This window comes from Ambystoma mexicanum, chromosome 4p (genome assembly GCF_040938575.1).
Source record: "Ambystoma mexicanum isolate Mex_15411 chromosome 4p, UKY_AmexF1_1, whole genome shotgun sequence".
NCBI classification, from domain to species: domain Eukaryota; kingdom Metazoa; phylum Chordata; class Amphibia; order Caudata; family Ambystomatidae; genus Ambystoma; species Ambystoma mexicanum.
In genome coordinates, this window is record NC_090927.1 from 604,816,082 (window position 1) to 604,837,368 (window position 21,287).

The window sequence follows — 21,287 nt, forward strand, 5'->3', positions numbered from 1 at the left end:
TCTGCACCAGCAGGTAGGACCTTATCTCTGCATAATGCCCAACCAACAAAACTTGGATAATGTGAAGACATGGCAAAATCTTGATCTATGAGTCAATGTCGTATTTTTGTGTGAGGAATACTGGTTTCAAGAATGAGAACGAGCTTAGAAAATACATAAAGCAATAGGCAAGAATGTCTGAAAAAGGTTTTACAAGCCTAACTGGGTTGTTCCCAGTGCCACCGGAATATACTTCAAGGAAGGCAGAGCTAGAAAGTTTCCCATTCCATGCAGGAGTAGGTTATCCAGTCTTGTTTTTTTCTTTGAATTCTGGTACTTTTAATCCTGATTTTAAAATCGGATAATCAAAACTTCCAACTTCAAGAATGCAAAGGATAAAACCAGAACTGAAGACATACTCGCAACATGGAATGGGAAAACCTAGGATCTCTGAGAAAGGAGTGAATTAGCGGTCAGTGTTGGTTAAATGTGCGGTGTGTCATAGATGTTCTTCAATCACATCTTTTCCAGCCTCCAAAGGTTCCATATAACATTTAGAGTGGAGGTGAAAAGGAAAGAAATGCACCATGTATTTTGAAATAAATATTTAAATGGTTGGAGGAATTGGGAAATAAAAGGATCCCAAATGTAACAGGGAAAGACAATAAAACAAAGCAAACAAGTTGATAATTGTATGCATTTGAAATAATACTGTGGCCCTGCTACTGTCTTCTTTCAGTAAAACACATTTGAATGTTTACCCATCAGGCTTGAATGTCACTTAGTGTCCCTCAGTGGCATATGTGCTGCATCTGTGCCAGCTACTGGTGGGCAGGCCAGGTGGGACTCGTTCCAGCTGGACTCCAACATGACTGTAGATGCGAACCAATGGGCCCTGAGGCCGAGCTGAAGCCCACCTACTAGCCATGACTCTAAACAAGAAACACAAAAGCATTCCTACCTAGGCTGGGGCATGGCCGTGCCTGCCTGATGTCTTATCCCCCCTCCATAATTCATTCAGGCTCCGGGAGGCATCCCCCCGTGCCCCATGCTAGCCTGTGAAGGATGCAGTCATGGCGAAGCCTCATTTCCGCTTATGAGAACTAGCTGAGAGTGCACAAAGTGTTAACAGCCCTCACTATGGGACTGCTCGGCACTTCTTTTGTAATGCAGTGCTCCTCTCTGTACAAAAAGGGGTACAGCCAGGCCTTGCTTTTAGAATCAATGATAAAATCATGTATCTAAATCTGTGGGCGTCTAGTAGGGGGACCATGGAAGCCTGGTGTCTCCCCTGGCTAGTGGGGGATGAGCCCTTGGGTGGTATGTGGGGGATCCCCTGGCTAGTGGGGGATGAGCCCTTGGGTGGTATGTGGAGGATCCCCTGGCTAGTGGGGGATGAGCCCTTGGGTGGTATGTGGAGGATCCCCTGGCTAGTGGGGGATGAGCCCTTGGGTGGTATGTGGAGGATCCCCTGGCTCCCACGCTTACTCCCTGTACCAAGATAGAGGGGCATTGCAGGATGCCATCTAGGGACAGTGTCTATTTAAGGGGAACAAGTCCCACATTTGGGGGCCTGAAACAGAATGTAAGCAGGGTTGCTAGGTTTCCCTTGCTCACAAAAAAAGCACTTTATAAGGTTTTAGATACTGTGTCTTTAAGGAAGCAATGTTCTGAAGTCAAAGGAAAGCATGCATCAAATGAAGTAAACTCCTTTGACACTGGTAGTAGAATCCTACTTAGAATGGAGAGGCACCCCACATTGTCCTAATGCACTTGCACAACGAGCCTGCATAGACCTCAGAGACACACTACATTGTCCTATGGCACTCGCACAGTGAGTACTATTGCAAACTAACGCTGCGTTCATTCCCTGGAGTGCAGAACCAAAAAAAAAAAAAAACCACGAGGAAATGTGCTAAGTTAAAAAGTGCTTTTACTTTGCTCACCATCATTTAATACTCCAAGAGAGCCAGCTCCCTCGTGTTTACAAGCAAGAAGACCACTGTGGACAGCCTGCTGCTGCAGCAGTCCCACTGTTGACAAGAGTAAAATACAAGAGGGTGGGGATCTGACTTTTCAAGGCATGCTCCGACCCCAAAGCCCAAACAACACACATGTGAATGAATATGAATTAGAAGTAGCCAATCATAGTCCCTTACTCACTGAAATCCTTGCGTGTAGACCCTCACAGAAAGCCCAATCTAAGAGGGCTATATAGGTCCAGAGAACCAACCTGGCTGCATGGGTGTTTGGAGAAGGAGGTTGTGGCAGGAGTTTGAAGCACATTGGCAAGAAGGAGGGTGTGAAAGAATTTGATAGAAAAAGAAGAGACAGGAGCTAGCTGGTGATATGAGTGGGAGAAGAGAAACGGGTGGAGGATGGAGTGTAACATTAGTTGGGGGTTGGTGTACGAAAGCAGGAGAGGTTGGTCTGGAACACCAAGAAGTGGTTCATTTGAGGCTATGGGAGGAGGGTACAGTAGAGTACAGTACTAGGAGAGTGTTGGAGGCGAACAACAGCAGGAGGTTGGGTGTGCCGATTCAGGGGCAGGAAGAAAGCCAAGTGGCAGCTAGCTAGATTAGGAAGAAATGAGAGGACATGCTTGGCCCAATTAAGGGCAAGCCCCTGATCTGAAGAGGTCACACTCATGATGGGAGGAGGAACAAGCATGTGGCGTGGTATAGGAAGAGCAATAATGGAGACATTGTGGAGAGGGAAAAAATAAGGACACTAAGAGGGGGATGTGAAAAGACCATTTTAGGCTCGACAATTGAAGCTTCGGAACTAAAACCGAGTTTGCTCGGTCAAGTCGAATGGTGAGAAGGATACCAGGAATCCTTAAACGTAACATTGAGAGCACAGGCAGTAACTTTGAGCGTAGAGAAAAGGATGCATGAACTCCTCAAACCTGTGATCAATGACCCTAAGAAAAGGAAAGATGAAGGGTGCCGGAACCCTTTAAAAATAGGAACACAAGGGGGGACCCTGACAAGAAAAGAGAAGAGGTGTGCAGCAAACCACTTAAAACCTAGATTAAGTACCTATTGGTAGAAGATGGAAAGAAAGGTGAGGGAACCCCTTTACACTAGGGAGAGCTCAGGAATAATAGATAAGAAGGGCATGGGAAACCCTTCAATGAGAGTTTGAGAAAACAGCCCTCAGAAGAAAGGGGACAAAGAGTGCGGAATCACCTCACTTAAGCCCACAAGTGTACATGCTGTGTGTAGACCCAGAGTGGTCCTGGGGCATGAACATACTTGTCACGTTTTCTTTGCTTTACATTTGCAATACCCATTTGGTGTTTTGGCCACTCTGTATTATATTTCTGAAATATTAGAATCCAGTTTCATTGTTCTTCTGCCATCAGGCGTGGAAGCCCATCAATGTCCTCTGTGGCACATTCAGTTATACATATAAGGCACCCATCCCCACAAGCTCACATATGTATTTGTACTTGAAAGCCTCCCGCTCTCCCAAAGCTCTAGTCCGTCATCCGCCTCCATTCACGCCCCACCTCCTCCTAAAGGCCATATGCGCCTTTAAAGAAGTTATAAAATAAATCCTGCTTTTACAATGGTGCAGGTCATTGCCATTTTCTTTTAAGAAACCAGAATCATGGTCTGCTCCTGTGGAGCTTTTCACATATTGTTCAGATCATGACCTTGTCACCGTTTTTAATTTGTTTATATGATTGTAAGTAGAATTATTTGGCTGCCATTACTTTGCAATATGCAACCTGTAGTGTTCATTCAATATGAGAAAACTAAATAATAGAAGCAAACTGTTTTCTGCTTAACACCTGATTTTGCATATTTGTCAGCTTAGTTGATAATGGGATTTGTGTACTTTTCAATTAATTGCTCTATACAACAGATAATTATTGTATCTTTGTGTATCTATAAATTTGCACATATTTGCAAACATGTCCCATTTAATTAAGGAGATGCTTGTCCAGTCATGTTTTTTACTTTGCATTTTGGGACTATTTCTCCATTATAAATCTAGGACTACAAGTCACAGAATGCAAAGAAGAAATATAGGACTTCAATAGAGGGCATGTTGGCATGCATGAAATGTGCAACAGATATAACTGAAAATATCTGTGGTTAAGTGTCTGAAGTGCAGATATAAAACAAATCGTAGCTTCACTGAAACTGAAATGTGTGGTCCTGGGCAAATAATTTTTATTCACTGTGCCATATCTGACAAAATCATGATCCCACGTGCAAGTTGTGGAGGGCGAGGGCAGGGCGGCAGGTATGGGTTTTGTGCTGTTGGGAGGCAGGAGGCCAGGTATGGCACTTGTGATATGGATTTGTGGAGAGGCAGGGTGCCAGGTGTGCGGATCTTGGGTTCCAAGATCTACAGGGCCAAGTGCCAGGCTATTATGCAAGTCTATGCAAAAAGGACGAGCATACTCGTCCTTGGCACTTAAGGGGTTAATTTGCTGGCTTTCTTGCATTTGTCCCTTTGCGCCAAGCCTGACCTTCTGGTTTGGCCCTGGTTCAGTCTTACCCAGGAATTCTCTGGCTCCCCCACCTGCAGCACCACCCATGCATATCCTGGAGACGGTAGTAGATTGGAAATATATTTTGTTTTCTTTCTTGTACACCTAGTAAAGTAAATGTGGGGTTGGTGTTGTTCTGCACACAAGAAGGTGCAGCAGACATGTTTACGTTTCAGTTTCCATGCTGGCCTTGTAGCAAACATTATTGGGATTTTGTTAATTCCAAACATTAATAACTCAGTGTTACTGACCTGCATGTATTAGATAAAGAAAGGCTTTTCATGGAAGAAAGAAAATGTAGACGTGCTCATTATGCAAAGGATAGAGCCCACACATATCAACTCAAGCTGACTATTGAGACCTGGGCGGCCAGCACAGAAAATACTGCTCCCTGACGACATTACAGCTCATATAAGGATGACCAAAACCACGTTGGTTCTCGGGGTAGGGCACAGCTGCCACGGCTTACATGGCTATGGTTAATAGAGGCAGCAAATATGCTATGCTGGGTGCTCGTTATAGTGTCAAATTATGCAAAGTAAGCAGAGCGCAGTGGGGATGTGCACCCTTTTGGCACCCCAATCATACTTCCCTATTTCGGAAGCGCAGCAGAGGCTTGAAAGCATACACTGTGCAGACATTATCAGTTCATTGGTGCATTGGCAAGGGTGTGCCCTCACTTGCAGTGGGCAAACACTTGTGTGCAGGCGCGTTATAAATGCCACATCATAGCATATCATTTGTATTCCCCGTGCCAAGAGGGAATACCCTTGGCATGACTGCTTTCTTGCACTGTAGAAAAGGGGGCAATAAATGTGGCCATCACCCAATTTAGCGCCCCCTCCTGCCCCTAAGGCTATTTGGGGAAATGGGATGGAGCAATCTCCCCATTGGCAGTCTGAGCCCCCCTCATTAATGTGGATAGAGAACATGGGAGCAAGCCTGGAATATTTCCAAAAGTCCACCCTTCGCCCACACTATGAAGGGTCCTCTCAGACGCCGGGCAGGGCAGAATGCAAGCCTGGATGAAGTAGAGGGTAAAGACGCAGCGCCATCACTCTAGGCTGTGCCATGTTTCACAACTCGACTAATTAGGCTAATCAGGTGCAAGGTGCAGTTGTGTTCCTCAGGTAAATGATTTGCATGTGTGCGAGTTCAAACTTGCACCTTGCACCAGCTGTGTTCATACGCCATCTGGTGTTTCGGGTGCTACATTTCAGATTTGGGGTGCTAATATAGACTTGAGACTCTGGTGCAGTCAAACTCGATGACCTGGCATTCAGGTCAGGCCTTCGTTGTTTAACTCTTGCCTTCTCATGTTGCTGGTCCATGAGGCCTCGGCTCTGTTAATTGAAACTGTGATGGAACATCAGGTAAAAAAATAGCTCTGCCCAAGTGACGCACTTCATGAAAGAAATGTGATTTCGTGAACACTAGGAAATGGCACTTCATCCTGCACACACAATAACAGGTGAATTAAGAGATTCTTGGAAGCAATCTGAGCCACTAAGCTGTGCCGGCACATCGGCCCCTCTGCCTCCCACAGCCCAACCATGCATTTGCTGGAGCAATTGCCACAAATTTAACAGAGCTTCCCATACACGAAAGGGGCTCACCTCAATCTGGCGGTAATCGCAGATGGCCTTGATCGGGATGGATGACTTCAGTGGACTCTCAGGGTTCCTTGGCTTCAGTTGAATGATTGCCTTTGCCCTCCCGACCAGGCTGGCCACCGTGCTCTTGTACTGAAGGAGCTGTGATTTCTCTTCCTAAAGCAGAAAGCAGGTAGAGAGAGCAATAGGCAGAAATCAGAGAGTGCAAGCATCTGCATTGGGCTTTTACATCTTGTGAGAACTGTCCCAATGAACCTGGCCCCCTTCTGAATCTCATTATAACATGATTAATCAGACAAGACACAATAGCATCACATATTTATTGTATAGGATGCAGGGGACAAGTCCTAAAAAAAAGAATCATTAACATAAGCAGTGGGATGTGACGTCACCTGAAATTAGCATATCAAGGTGCAATATGCACATCTCCTGCAATTGGCTTTGCAAACGCATACAAATTGCACAGGAAGAATGGCATTTGCCTTTCATAAAATAAACACACAAAAAACCAGAAGAGGATATTTTCTTCTAATAGAGTTTTAAAAGCGTTTAAAGGTGTGCATGTTTTACACTTCAAGAATCAATAACAATGTTTTCCCTGGAACATGCAGTCCAGAAATGTGACATGTGAGTTGTTTGCTATTTTTCAACAGCTTGTGTGGCGCAGTGGTGAAGTGCTCGGACTGTGAAACTGGCGACAGGGAGTACCGAGGACGGCGTAAATTCAGAAGTTGGAAAAAAGACAGTCACTGTTTCTCATTTTACACTTGGCTTCTGAAATACTCAGGGGCAGTGTCTGCCCTCTGAAAAAAGTGAGTGGATTCCGTCCACCCTCGTGTACCCTTTACTTGAGCCCCATGGTGAATGTAAGGGTGGGTGCAGATGGAGACTGACACACAGGTGACATGGCTGTTGCCATAAACTTTTATGATACCAGAAATAAAAGAGAAAACCTACCTCTCCCTAACTATAAGAGGGGTTTCCCAACCTCAACTAAAATACTAAGGATTCAGTCAGGATGTCCATGTAAATCAAGAGTCTACGGTCCTGTGTTAAAAACAGATTTCTGTCTCTCACACTTATAACTAAACTAGACGTAGAGGATCTTCTTGGTACAGAAGAATGGCTACCTTCTACTGGACAGCGGATCACAGTTCCAAGTCTTTGGTGGAACCTTTACCTGAGGGAATGACTCCTGTCCCCAGTTCTCAGTCCCTTTCCAAGACACAAAACAAAGTTCCAGGTTGAAACGTAAAAAATGAAGTAAAGTTCTCAGTTCAAGCTCAAAAGTTAAAGTTCCAGTTCAAACATCAACATTCCTTATTGCCCATAGTTGTTTCTTCACTATTGGGATCCTGGAGAATGGTGTCTTGCTTTGAGTATTTTCACATTGCCAGAGGAATGACTCCCTTCACCAGGCCTTTTCTCAGGCTTACTTTGCAGTTCACAAAACCAGGGGAATGTCTCCCTTCCCCTGCCCTTTTCTCAGGCTTACGTTGCAGTTCACAACACCAGGGGGAATGTCTCTCTTCCACTGGCCTTTACTGTGGCCTTCTTTGCAGTTCACAACACCAATGGGAATGTCTCCCTACCCCAGGCCTTTTCTCAGACTTTTGTTTCACAGTTCCCAACACCAGCGAATGTGAGGCCCTTCCTCTGGCTCGTCTTACTCTTTATTTCACAGTTCACAGCAGCAGGAGGAATGACTCCCCTCCTCTGGCTCTTCTCAGTACACAGCACCGGGGGCAATGAATCCCTTCTCCAGGCATTTCTTTGTATATTTAGTATGGCAGACCTGGTTTACTCTCCTGCCAGGTACTGCCACAAAGATGATGCCTTATGCTACTCTCCCTTTGGAGTTGTGGGTCCCAGACTCAAGCTTTCTTCTAGTTTTCGTTTAGCAGACCTGGTTCACTCTCCTGCCAGGTACTGTCATGAAGAAGATGAGTTATGCTGATCTTCTTTTGTGGGTGCAAGTCCCAGACCTGTGTTTTTCTTTCTTTTTCTTCTGGCAGACCTGGCACACACCTTTGCCAAGTACTGCCACAAGGAATATGACTTGCGACGATCTTCCTTTTTGTTTGAGGGTCCCGGACCGTGTTCTCTATGCTTCCTTCTGCGCAATTATTTTTGTCCTTTGATAAACTATGGGAACTGTCCCTCTTTCCCCTGTATTGGAAAACTTTTCTTTGGTACCCTTCCTATTGCATCTGCGACCCTTTTGCGCTCTGTAAGGAACTCATGGTGGCAACAGTAAAGACAGACACAATCACAGTTCAAGGGTGTTTATTAATCTGAAAATGCAGGGTGGAAAAACACCTAAACTAAACCTAATTCTAAGATGGGCGCAAACGTCGACCATAAAATGAAAGATAAGGCAGTCCTTGTGGCGTTGTGTCAAAATAAAAGGGCCTATACTAAGAAAAACCTATTGGCAATCCTTACGCTAGATACAAAAGTGTGGGATAATGTTCTTATGAACGAAGGAAGTGTTCACAAAATAATACATCAGGATGTGATTGCCTTGAGGTCTGCCTTCCCCACGTTTTAAGCACGGGACAAGGCGGATTTCGAGAGCACAGCACACACTCAAGCTTTCCCAGCACGAGCTGACAGTTTAGCACCAGCTATCAAGTTCTTCGATGGTCAAGTCTCTTAACAAAGGTCTCTTGTCTTCGAGGGCCTGATGCTTTCAACCAACAAACAAAGTTCTGTTTGCCAGTATACTTTAGGTGATGGCTTCCCACCTCAATCCCCCCCCCTTCTGGGCGTAGACCCCTCACCTATCGTATTCAACAAATCAACTAAGCAGTTCATTTCTCAATGAACTACGGGTGATGACTTTTCACCCCTGGATCTCCCCCGGGTGGGCCCCAATTGACAAGGGTGACAGTTCACTTCCTCATATCTTGCAATAGATCTTGCTTTCACGAATCTTAATGTCTTTTTTAACAGTTCTCTGGGCTTTGCCCTTGATTGTCGGCTTCCCTCTACCGGGTTCACTCTCGCCAACCTTTACAAACAGTTCACTGTGGGACTTTAGACTTCGTCCCTTCTCGTTAGCATCCCTCTGCCGGGTTCACTTTTGTCAACTTTTTCCAAATACAGTTCACTGTGGGACTTTAGACTTTGTCCTTTCTCGTTAGCATCCCTCCGCCGGGTTCACTCTTGCCAACCTTCACGAAGTACAGTTAATGTACACATTTTCATCATGCGGGATTCACTTCCCTTCGCCTTCGTAATCATCTGCTGATCAACGGTACAGAAGATTTTATAAGACCAAGACCACTGTATGGCCACTTTGACCTTTCTTCACCTCCTCCTAAGGCCTTCTGGTTATGGGAGTCTTTACCGTTGAGTAATCGACAAAAGAGTTTCCTGCGATAGGAACCACGTGGTGCCCAACTGGTCTGTTGCTGGTTTTCCCCCTCCTTCATCAATTATATCTTTACGCTTTTCGAAGTTCAAATTAGCCGATGGCTACTTTTCGTATAACACAGTTCGGTTTCTTACCGACACTCCTTTCGACTCACCCGCTGTGTTTGCAGACTTATGCTTCCTTCTGCGGAGGTTCCACAGGCCTTGGTCGGAAAGGGCAAGGTCAACTCTCAGCTCGTCACCCTCTCGGTCTGTGCCGTCTTTCTCCTCCTCTTGAACTGCTGTTCTGAGTTAGTTCTGAAGTCGTGTGGTCTGCCTTGCTCTCCCTGTGCTCTGGTGTTCCTTCATTTATCCCTGTGGGGAAGGGAAAGGGCCATCCGGTGTGCGTGATTCTGGTCAAATGCATGTCTGGGTTGGAACATGTCAGGTAAACAGCTTGGACTTAGTCTGTAGTCTTCAGGGGTATGGGAAAGGGTTTGTGTCGGAAAGGGGTAGAGTATCTGAGTATCCTACATGGTAAGATGGGAAAAAGTTATTATAAAACAGGGGTGATTGGTTAACTCAGAAGGATGAGATGGATAGGGTTTGTGAAGCAAACGCGAATGACTGGGATTATTATTGTAAAATAAACAAGGGGGTTAGCGGGAACAGTAGTGTTTTATCGGAGCAGTTTGGGAGTGCAGTAAATAATGATCAGAGGTACAGGAAAAAGAATAACTGGGAATATTCGGATAGAAAAGAGAAAAGCAGGAATTCTGAGAGAGGTGGTTTCTGGAGGTAACTGTGTTTGGGATGAAAGGAGATTTATTATATGTGGGCCATAGAGGTTTGATGGGAGGAAAGGGGGTGGATGTATTACAGCTTACAAAGGCCTCAGGTATCTTGTCCTCCTCTCCTCCTTCTCTAGTACAATACTGCATCTCACCTGGTTTATTTCCCTGAGCAGAACCCCGGTTCCCCCATTCTGGTCATCCTCTCTTTTCCATTCACTCCTAGGTTTGGGGTCTGAGAATAACGGCCCTTCCCAGGCCACCTGAATAAGGGTTTCCCAAGGTCTGCGTGGGAGAAAACCCTCAGCTCCCACCAACCATTCCGCTAACCCCTGTACCTTCAGGGTCTGACCCAGCGTCTCCTGGGTAGCCTCGGGATCGTCTTTGTTCTTGTGTCTCTCATGGCTTCCCTGGCTCTCTGGTGTGTTGCAGCGGCTCTGCCGCTTTTGGTCCCTTGCCGGTGGCGCGTCTACCTTCGACTGCAGAGTCAGACTTCTGCACTCACCTGGACCTCTGCTCTGCCAGTTTCTGGCCTGGCCTGTCACTGTAGGACAGCGTGTGGAGGCCTTTCTCTCTGCATCCTGGTCATCAGCCTCTTCTTCCGCAGCAAATCGCTGTCTCATTCTCAGTTCCTCCAGGGAGGGACTGACAATCGAGGATACCCTTCCTTTGTCTGTATTTGGAGGGGTCACTGACAACTAGAATGCTCCTTCATGTTCCTCCAAGTGCTCTTCAGTGCTCCGCACCTCCTCCTCATCCGAGTACATTTCAAAGAAGACCTTGTTAGATCATCCCTACTCTTCCTTGTCTCAGTGAATGTTGGAAATTCAGTCTTACAGACATATATAGAGATGGAGTGTGGTTCATAGGGTAGGAGAATACATAAGGTGCTGGGTGAGGGGTGTATACCACGTTCTCCCTAGATGGTCGTCCTTGTCCCCAGAGGTGGAGTCTCTCCCCATGAGATCCTCCCACCTTGTACCAACCCCAGAGGGACTAACAGGTAATGGCCTCATCACCCTGGCCTCATGGGTAGGGGCTCCCCCTTCGGGAGAAGTGACGACATCTAAGGATGAGTCACAGATATCATCCAGAATATCACCAATTAGGGCATGTGTGTATAAAATCACAATACCATTGAGATGGCTCAATGGTTAAGTGTCTCTGTCGTAACTAGTAGCACACAGTTTTAAAATCACAACACAGTGCCATGGCCTTTTCTCCTTTTGAGGTGAACAAAGTAAATGCCTTCAACTTGGCTAATAGAAAACAATATTTTTCTGGTACCTAAAGACACTTCTGTTTTGTAGTGTGTGCCAAACAATGAAACATTATTATTGCTAATCATATATGCTAAGTTAGGTAAACCAATATTTATTAACACATACACCATGGAATTGCCATGTGGCGCTGCTTGATTTTTTCACTGAGGCAATAGCCTTGTTTTAAGATATTTCCTAGTAAGATGTTGGTTCTGTGCTTTAGCATCTTAATAGTCTCAAGAGGACATGATGTGTTAATTTCTGATAAAGAAATAAGTTCCTATGTTTTGAAAGGCATTAAGGGTGTTTTAAAGTTCATGGCTGAACAACAGGGCACCTGTGTAGACATACCGCTGGATTTACATGATCAGAGCCAAGCGGATCTAATACTAGAGTTGGTCGTGCCAGATAGGGCTGAGGCCAACTTGGCCAAGTGGCTGGCTCGAGCTTGACTTGGGTTTTAAAACACCGGCCCTAAAGAATTAGCTGGGTCCTGCCTTCTCAACCTGTAAAATAAACATTGAAAAAGGAAAGACTTGCCTTGCTGTGCGGTGCCTGTCTGATGCCCTGTCCCACTATCAAACACAGAGTGGCAGTCCTGGGGTCCTAACAATCTGTAAAGCCCTTGCTGCACTCATGAGAAAGATGCCAGAAAGGAGTGTGTGTGTGCCACATATTGGCCAGTACTAACAAATAGTACGAGGAACTAAAGAACTGGAGTGATGGAATGGAAGCTAGGGGTTCAAGAAAGCCCTTGATTTGTAAGCATCGCTCCCATACCCTTGTTTAGCCTAGTGGTGGCGTGGAGACATTGTGGGCCAGCGGTGCTGCATGGGGAGGCAAAGCCCAGGAGGCTAAATCTGCCACTGGGATTGAGATCAGTTTGTGGACCGGGTGTCAGCAGATTGCAGCTGTTGAGCGGCTAGGAAAAAGTGGCAAGGAAAAGATCAAGTTGCGTGGCTAGATGGAGTGTCAGTCATCGCTTCCAAGAGAGAAGGGACCATGTCACAGAAGACCGAAAATCTCTACATTAGTTAGCTGTGGAAAATCGTATTACATTCAAAACAGTTTCACTTGTCCATCACTGCCTCTATGGCTCCGCCCCTGCTTACATTAAAGGAGCAAATATCCTTCTAAGAACCAGATCAACCGCTGAGATCAAAGGATCAAGTCTTAGTAAAGATCACCCGCGTGATAAAAGCAAATGGACTGGGACGATCCTTCCCAGTCAAAGTATCTTTAAAGTGGAACAAACTCCCGGCTATGCTTAGGCTAGAATCCAACTTTTCGGCCTTTAAAAAGAAACTGAAAACACTTTTATTCAAATAATCTACCTAGTAACTTGACCCAGGCTAGGCGCTACCGGCCTCATATTGAATGTTGTCCTCCGTCTCTATGTCCGTGCCCTGATGCCTGCAGGCTCTGGTGCATTACAAATGAACAAATACAAAAATACAAAATACAAATGTCACTACGGCAGAGAGAGACGTTGGGTCATGGCATGCGGTCCGCCCACTCAAGTGGTAGTAACTCCACATAGGGGCTGCCTATGGGGCTGAAATATGGAACTGCAAGGCTGGATAGAGGGTGAGGTCTTAGAAGAGAGTCTAAGGATCTAGGCGGACCTGAAGGGAACGAACCCACAATAAAACACACGTGTTCCCTGAAGTCCTGAGACGGAAGAAATCTGAGGAGTATTGGTGGTAAAAGAGGAGAAAGACCGAAGAAGTGGAGGTCAAGCCATCTGTGAGGGGGAGTATGGGAGGGCAGACAGGACAACAGAAGATCACAGACGATCAGTGCAAGAACCAGGTGAAGCAGGCAGAAGAGGGGGCAGAAAGTCCAGGCCACAATTGAGGTGGGAGGCCACGAAGAGTATCCCAGAGAAGAGCGATGGTGAAGACTAGACCAGAGTGGTGAGAGAAGATGAAATTAGTGGAGTTGGGCTTGGAAAAGAAAGCCAAACCAGATGGGTTGTAGAAGAAGGGAGAGAACCATACAAGGGAAATAGAACTTGAGGAGGAGGAGACTATCCAAGACAAGTACTAAGGGCAAGAGAAACAAAGTGTGATAAACAAATCCAGAATTAGAAAGCCTGGTGAACTGGGTGAAGCCTAGGAGAGGGCAGGGCTGGCAAAGACAGAGAAAGATAAAAACGAAGGAGAGGCGAAGACCAAGAATGCCAGCCTGATAGAGGAGAAAGAGTGTAAGAGGCTAAAAGGTGTGTGGCCAAAATGAGGGTGAGCCAACCGAGCAAGGGAGGGTAAAGTAAGAGAAGGAAAAAGAAGATACTCAAGTAAATGGTGTATGTAATTCTGTACTTTTAGATGAAGATATGTTTTGTTTGAGATAATCTAACAATGTGTCTTGTTTGCATTTCTGTCTTTCTTTAATATATACCAAATTATTGTTGTTGCTATTATTAACTTTGATACGGCCATGAAGAATCTCCCAATGGATGGGTTTATGATAAGGTGTATCCCCACTTGTGAAACATGTGTTGGGCCAAGGTTTGCTATGACCTTTCATTTGTTATTTAGCATGGATGAAATTAACACGGGTGTAAACCAAGGAAAACATATTTTTCCCGAGTCATGATTTACATATTGTTGGCCAAGTCTTACTTTAACTTTAAATTGGTTGTTTACAGTGAATACAATGAATAGAGTTGTAAAACAAGGAAAGGGTATGTTTTCCTGGGTTAGGATATTAAATATCTTTGGTCATTGTTTATTAACTGACTTGTTGAGGTGGTTGTGTACCTATTTGTGGTTTAATTTGAAGGTGGTTCATAGAGGTACAAAACCTAGGAAATTAATAATTTTCCTGGATAAGTATAATAGTAGTTAATGTGGAAGACATGGGCGGTAAAGGGTATTGGCACTTTTGGTCTTCTTTATATATATATATATATATGTATATGGGATACATTACTCACCGTAATCGTATTTCTGATGCTTGTATCTGCTTAGATTCACATGCTGTGCATAGGCCGACATCTAGTGGAAGCTGCGGAGTATTACAGTTTGTTTTTCGAAAGTCGAAAATGGGCGTCGACACAGGCGTGCCAGTAATACTATCCCTAGTGTGACGTCCACTGTACCCAAGATCCCTCACGCGTGTAGGATCCTCAGATTGTATTTTTTCTGACATGAGGAAGCATGAGGAGTAGCGTGAGTACAGATAATCCAAGCAGATAAACAGAAAGGTAAGACTACAAGCAATCATGCGCCTTCTCTCGGAGGGGAGGAAGGGTGGGTCGCATGTGAATCTAAGCAGATACAAGCATCAGAAATACGATTACGGTGAGTAATGTATCCCTTCTGAGGCTTGTGGAATCTGCTTAGATCACATGCTGTGCATAGATTAGCGAGCAGTACCAGAAGAAGGAGGTGGGATGTGAGAAGGGTCATGAGCAAACAGGTGTCTTAGAACCGCTTGTCCCACTTGTGTATCTGTCTTGGAATGAGTGTCAATGCAGTAATGCTGAGTAAAAGTGTGAATAGAGCTCCAAGTAGCCGCTTTGCAAATGGTGTCGAGGGGAACATTTGCAATGAAAGCCAGAGTGGCACCAATGCCTCTAGTAGAGTGGGCCCTTGGCGTAAAAGGCAGAGTCTTTTCAGAAAGAGAGTAACACAGCTGTATACAGTTGATAATCCACTTCGAGATAGCGCCTTTAGAGACGCGATCCCCCTCTCTGCCTGTAGCTACGGAGACAAACAGTTGATCTGTTTTCCTTAGCGGTCTGGTCTTATTTACATAGTATAGGACCGCCCTACGCACATCTAGGGTGTGTAGTTTTACCTCAGCCGAGCTTTGTGGGTTTTTGAAGAAAGCCGGAAGCTCGATGGACTGGTTTACATGGAACTTGGATATGAATTTAGGTGAGAACCTAGGGTGTGTGCGTAAAACCAGTTTGTCCTTGTGGATAGTAAAGAAAGGATCTTGCACTGACAGAGCCTGAATCTCACTGACCCTTCTTATGGAGGTAATGGCTACTAAGAAGGCCGTTTTATAAGTCAGGTGTTTGAGACTACTTTTATGCATGGGTTCGAATGGGGGTCCCATGAGCTTAGCTAGCACCACGTTGAGGTCCCATCCTGGCGGTGGGTTCGAAATAGGAGGGTGAAGTCTCTTTACTCCTTCCATGAAGGCTTTAACCACTGGCACTTTCCACCACGAGACCTTGTTATGGGATGTGGTGTAAGCCGAGAGGGCTGCCAGGTGTACTTTCAGTGAGTTAAAAACCAACCCTGCATCCAGCAGGTGGAGCATGTATGTCACAACGTTGGAAGGAGTGCAATCAACCGGGTTGATTTGTTTATTCTGGCACCAGATAACGAATCTTTTCCACTTATCAAAGTAACAGTGCCTTGTATTTGGTTTCCTGGACTCCTTTAGAATGTCCATACACCTCTGTGGTAATTTGAGATGTCCAAACTCTATGACTTCAGGAGCCATGCTGCTAGGTTCATAGAGTTGGGTTCCTGATGCACTGTTTGACCCTGTTGCTGGGACAGTAGGTTGTACCAAGCTGGGAGTCTGATGGGTTCGCACACCGCCATCCTGCGTAGGTGTGGAAACCATGGTTGTCTCGCCCACATGGGAGCAACTAGGATGAGCGTCATCGATTCCTTGTTCATCTTGTACACCACCTTCCTGATGAGAGGAGTTGGTGGAAAAGCGTACGCAAACATCCCTGACCAGTTCATCCACAGGGCATTCCCTTGGGAGTCCGGTTGGGGGAACCTGGATGCAAATCCTGGGCATTGTTTGTTTTCGCTTGTGGCGAATAGGTCTATAGTGGGGAAACCCCACTGAGAGAAGAGATCTTCTACCACGTCTCTGTGAAGGACCCATTCGTGTTCTTCTGGGAGGGAGTCTCTGCTTAGAGCATCCGCTAGGGAATTGAGCTCCCCTGGAACATGTTGCGATGACAGGAAGATGTTCCGTCTGAGTGCCCATATCCAGATTTTCTGGGCAAGCTTGGACAGATTTGGTGAACGAGTCCCCCCTTGCTTGTTCAGATAGAACATGGCTGTCGTGCTGTCCGTCCTGATCTGCACCGACAAGTTCAGTAGATGGGGCTCGAACGCCTTTAGCGCTCGGAATACTGCCAGAAGCTCTAGCAGATTGATGTGGTTCTTGGCTACTGAGTGAGACCAGAGACCCTGAGCTGTGTGGTGGAGATGGTGAGCTCCCCACCCAGTCAGGCATGCATCTGTAGTTACCACGGCTTGTACTTCGGGATTGTAAAAGGGTTTCCCCTTTGCGAGATTCTCTCTTGTCCACCAGTGTAGGCTCTGTACGAGTGTTGGCGAAACGACCACTAGATCGTCCCAATGACCACTTGCCTGAGACCACTGTTTCGCCAACCATTCCTGCATGGGACGCATGCGCAGACGCGCGTGGGGGACCAGGTAAATGCATGACGCCATCATGCCCAGTAACCGCATAGCTTTGCGTACTGTTATCTGTTGACCTGACTGATAATGCGGAATTTGCAGAAGTATATTCCGAATTCTCTCTTCCGAAGGGAAGGTCAATCCTTTCTGAGTATCTAGGATAGCTCCTAGAAATTGTTTTGAGGTGCTTGGCACCAGACTTGACTTTTTCTCGTTGATAGAGAAGCCTAATTCGTGGAGGAGGTCGATAGTCCTCTGAATGTTTGACCTGCAAATTCCTGGGGTCTCCCCCGTTATGAGCCAGTCGTCCAGATAAGGGTACACCGGGATTGCTTCCCTGCGTAGGTGTGCAGCCGCCACCGCCAGTACCTTGGTGAATACCCTTGGTGCAGAAGCTATCCCGAAGGGCAGTACCTTGAATTGGTAGTGGCGACTGTCTACCTTGAAGCGTAAGTACTTTCTGTGCGCTGGGAGCATGGAAATATGAAAATAAGCATCTTTCATATCCAAGGTTGCCATGTAATCCCCCTTTTTTAGGAGGGGAATTACCTCTTGTAGCGTGGTCATACGGAATTTTTGGGGCTTGACATACTTGTTGGCAGGCCGCAAGTCTAATACTGGGCGCATTGTCAAATCTTTCTTTGGCACAAGGAAGTAAGTTGAATAGATACCCTTGTTTACCTGGTGTCCTGGGACGAGTTCTATCGCGTCCTTTTCTAGCAGAATGGCGATCTCCTCGAGAAGGATCCTTTGATGCTCTAGGGAGTGCACTCTTTGTCGTGGAGGATGGTTCCGGGGACGCTGCAGTAGTTCTATACAATATCCTGCGGATACTGTTGACAGCACCCATCTGTCTGAGGTGATCCCTTCCCAAGCCTGGGTGAAGGTGGAAATGCGTCCCCCTACTGGGGTTGCGTGGCAAGGGACCCTGAACTGAGCGTCACTGTTTTGGTGGAGGCGTGCCACCTCCCTTGTTGGGGCTGCCTCTGCCTCTTCCACGACCTCTCTTGTTACCCCTGCCGTAACTCTGGATAGACTGCTGGTTGTTATTCCATTGTGTACCCTGTCCCTGGGCATAGTTGCCTCTTTGTGAATTTTGTCCGCGTGGGCGACGAAAATTACTGTTCCCCCTCTGGTTAGGGGGTTTGTTGGTAAGCTGGCCAAGGGATTTGAGAGTCTCATATTCATCTTTGGCATTTTTAAGTGCGTCTTCGACCGCTTTCCCAAACAATAGGTCGGGTTCCACTGGCTTGTCTATTAAAGAAGCCTGGGTTTCTGTCTTGAATCCCGACTGCCGTAACCACGCATGTCTTTTGATAACAGTACCTTCTGCTATCAATCTCCCTGCGTTGTCAGCGGCGTCGAAAGTTGCTTTTAAAATGCAACCAGACACGGCTCTCCCTTCTGCCGAGATCCGAGCCAGCTGGCCCTTTAATGGTTCTGGAGCAGAGGCAATGAGCGCCGCGACCTCTTCCCATTGATGGCAATTGTAACTAGCCAACAGGGTGGTGGAATTCGCAATCCTTGCTTGGTAGGCGGACGTTGAGGCTACCTTCCTGCCAAACCCGTAAAGTTTTTTGCTCTCCTTGTCGGGAGGAGCTTCTGATGAAGATAAGGGCGTGCCAGCCCTTTTTCTAGTGTTGGTAACCACTAGGGAATCTGGTTTAAGATGTCCCCTTATATACAGAGGGTCAGACTGGGCTGCCCGGAAAATCTTTTCAATTCTGGGGTTGACAGCTCTGGTGAGGTTCGGATTCACCAGGGAAGGATCTATTCTTCGTTGGATGGATTTGAGGATAGGGATGGTCTGAGCGACTGGTCTTCTCTCTCCTACAAACTCCTCCGCGAAGTCCCTTTCCTCCTGTACACCGTGGGTGTCGATGTGGAAGTGTTCCGCTGCTCGGGCGAGAACCTCGTTAAGGAGGGGCTGGTTATCAACTGGAGAGTCAGTAACTGGGGCTTCGCTTTGTACTGGGGAATCTACTCTGTAAATTTCCTGCTCATCTTCTCCCTCCTCCAAGTCCTCATCCTCCGCATAGTAATCTGTCCCGGTTTGTTCTTCCATCATGTCCAACTCCTGGTCCTCTCTAGGGAAAACTTGTCCCTGGTAACTGGGGAGTGGAGTAGAATATGAAGTGGAGTAAGGCTGAACCTCGAAGGGTTCAGGTCTTTCGACCCGGGGCTTTTTACTTAGCGGGATGGGATCGGAGGAGCCTGAGGGTGTGGCCCCTTGAGGGTTATATGAAAGAAAGTGTTCTGGGTTCTTATCATAAAAATCAGCTAAGGAAGACATCCTAGACATAACCCTGTCTATGTCTTCACTGGACCATTCCCTGGAACAGGGTATTACTTTAGCAGGTGATTTATTTTCAAGGGTAGACTTGTGTTTGCTTGTCTGCTTAGGCTTTACAGGGGTGGAAGGCTGTGCTTTCCGCTGTTTCCCCCCTTCTCCGTGCGTGGAAAAATGTTTTCCCTGTCCCTTGGGGGCCCCAGAGACTTTCGACGCCTGGCGTCGAGGGTCTGGAAAGGTATCTGTGTGCTTCGGGCGTGGGGCCTCACTGGTGTTAACCGCGGTCTCGGTATCTTGGAGCGCGGCCTGGGGGTGGAAGTCGTCTTCGTCTCCCGACGATCGAACTTCCGTTAGTGTGTGTAGCGAGGCACTCTTGGCAAGAGTGGATGATTGCCTTGCGTCGTGAGGCGATCTCGATCGAGAGCGCCCAGAGGACACCGAGTCGGACCGTTCTTTTTGTGCCTCTTTCCGGGAAGTCGACGTCGTCGAGGTCCGGTTGGTCTTAGTGTGTTTAGTGTGTGTTAGGTGTGTAGCGCTTGCGTCGCCGGGGGTCTTCCCCATAGCCGCCTTGCCGGACGACCTTCCGAGGTCGGGGACCTGCGCTCGTCGGCTGTCTTTCGACGCCGTAATGCCCTCGCCGTCCGAAAGTACGGCGTCGCTGCCATCGCTGAAGGCGCCCTCCGCTGCCATGGCCTCCTGCCTGGCGTGGTGGGCCCAACGCTTTGTCGAACGGTCCTTAAGTGTCTTAGGTTTAAACCTACTACACGCTCTGCAGTTCGCTTCGGGGTGATCCCTCGGCAAGCAGAGATTGCACGTGGCGTGCCTGTCGACCCAAGGGTATTTGCGATTGCACTTGGGGCAGAATTGAAAAGGGGTACCCTCCATACGCACCTTAAGGCAGCGGGCTGCTAAGTGTAGGAATATATATAAATGTAACTATATATCAAGAGTGAAGAGTATGTACCACCCCCCACTCTCCCTACTTGTAAGGGCCGAGGCCAGCGGCCTACTAGGCCCGGGCCGAGGCCAGCGGCCTACCGAGGCCCAGATCCGTCGTGCAGCAGTCGACGGTCGATGACTTCTCCAGCCGTCGTCGAGGTTGAGGGTCGACGTTGGGGTGGGGAAGGGAATGAATAAGAATTAAAATTATAATAACAGCAAAAGTATGGCTAAGGCCAGGGAACTCCGCAAGATGCTTCCGACCAGTATGGCGGAAAAAAACAATCTGAGGATCCTACACGCGTGAGGGATCTTGGGTACAGTGGACGTCACACTAGGGATAGTATTACTGGCACGCCTGTGTCGACGCCCATTTTCGACTTTCGAAAAACAAACTGTAATACTCCGCAGCTTCCACTAGATGTCGGCCTATGCACAGCATGTGATCTAAGCAGATTCCACAAGCCTCAGAAATATATATATGATGCATTACTCACTGTAATCGTATTTCTGATGCTTGTAACTGCTTAGATTCACATGCTGTGCATAGGCCGACATCTAGTGGAAGCTGCGGAGAATTACAGTTTGTTTTTCGAAACTCGAAAATGGGCGTCGACAAAGGGCGTGCCAGTAATACTATCCCTTGTGTGACGTCCACTGTACCCAAGATCCCTCACGCGTCTAGGATCCTCAGATTGTATTTTTTCTGACATGAGGTAGCATGAGGAGTAGCGTGAGTACAGATAATCCAAGCAGATAGACAGAAAGGTAAGACTACAAGCAATCATGCGCCTTCTCTCAGAGGGGAGGAAGGGTGGGTCGCATGTGAATCTAAGCAGATACAAGCATCAGAAATACGATTACGGTGATTAATGTATCCCTTCTGAGGCTTGTGGGATCTGCTTAGATCACATGCTGTGCATAGATTAGCGAGCAGTACCTGAAGAAGGAGGTGGGATGTGAGAAGGGTCATGAGCAAATAAGTGTCTTAGAACCACTTGTCCCACTTGTGTATCTGCCTTGCAATGGGTGTCAATGCAGTAATGCTGAGTAAAAGTGTGAACAGAGCTCCAAGTAGCTGCTTTGCAAATGTTGTCAAGGGGTACATTTGCAATGAAAGCCAGAGTGGCCCCAATGCCTCTAG

At 46.9% G+C, this 21,287-nt stretch overlaps 1 protein-coding gene across 20 annotated transcripts in view; it reads right to left on the bottom strand.

The window, feature by feature from the left end:
* DST (dystonin) overlaps positions 1-21,287 on the bottom strand; it is a 2,190,048-nt gene that overhangs the window by 896,251 nt on the left and 1,272,510 nt on the right. For all 20 annotated transcript variants that reach the window (XM_069606170.1, XM_069606155.1, XM_069606164.1 and 17 more), the window contains one exon: positions 6,103-6,255. In XM_069606170.1, coding sequence (XP_069462271.1) covers positions 6,103-6,255 — 153 coding nt within the window. The remainder of the gene's footprint in view (positions 1-6,102; positions 6,256-21,287) is intronic.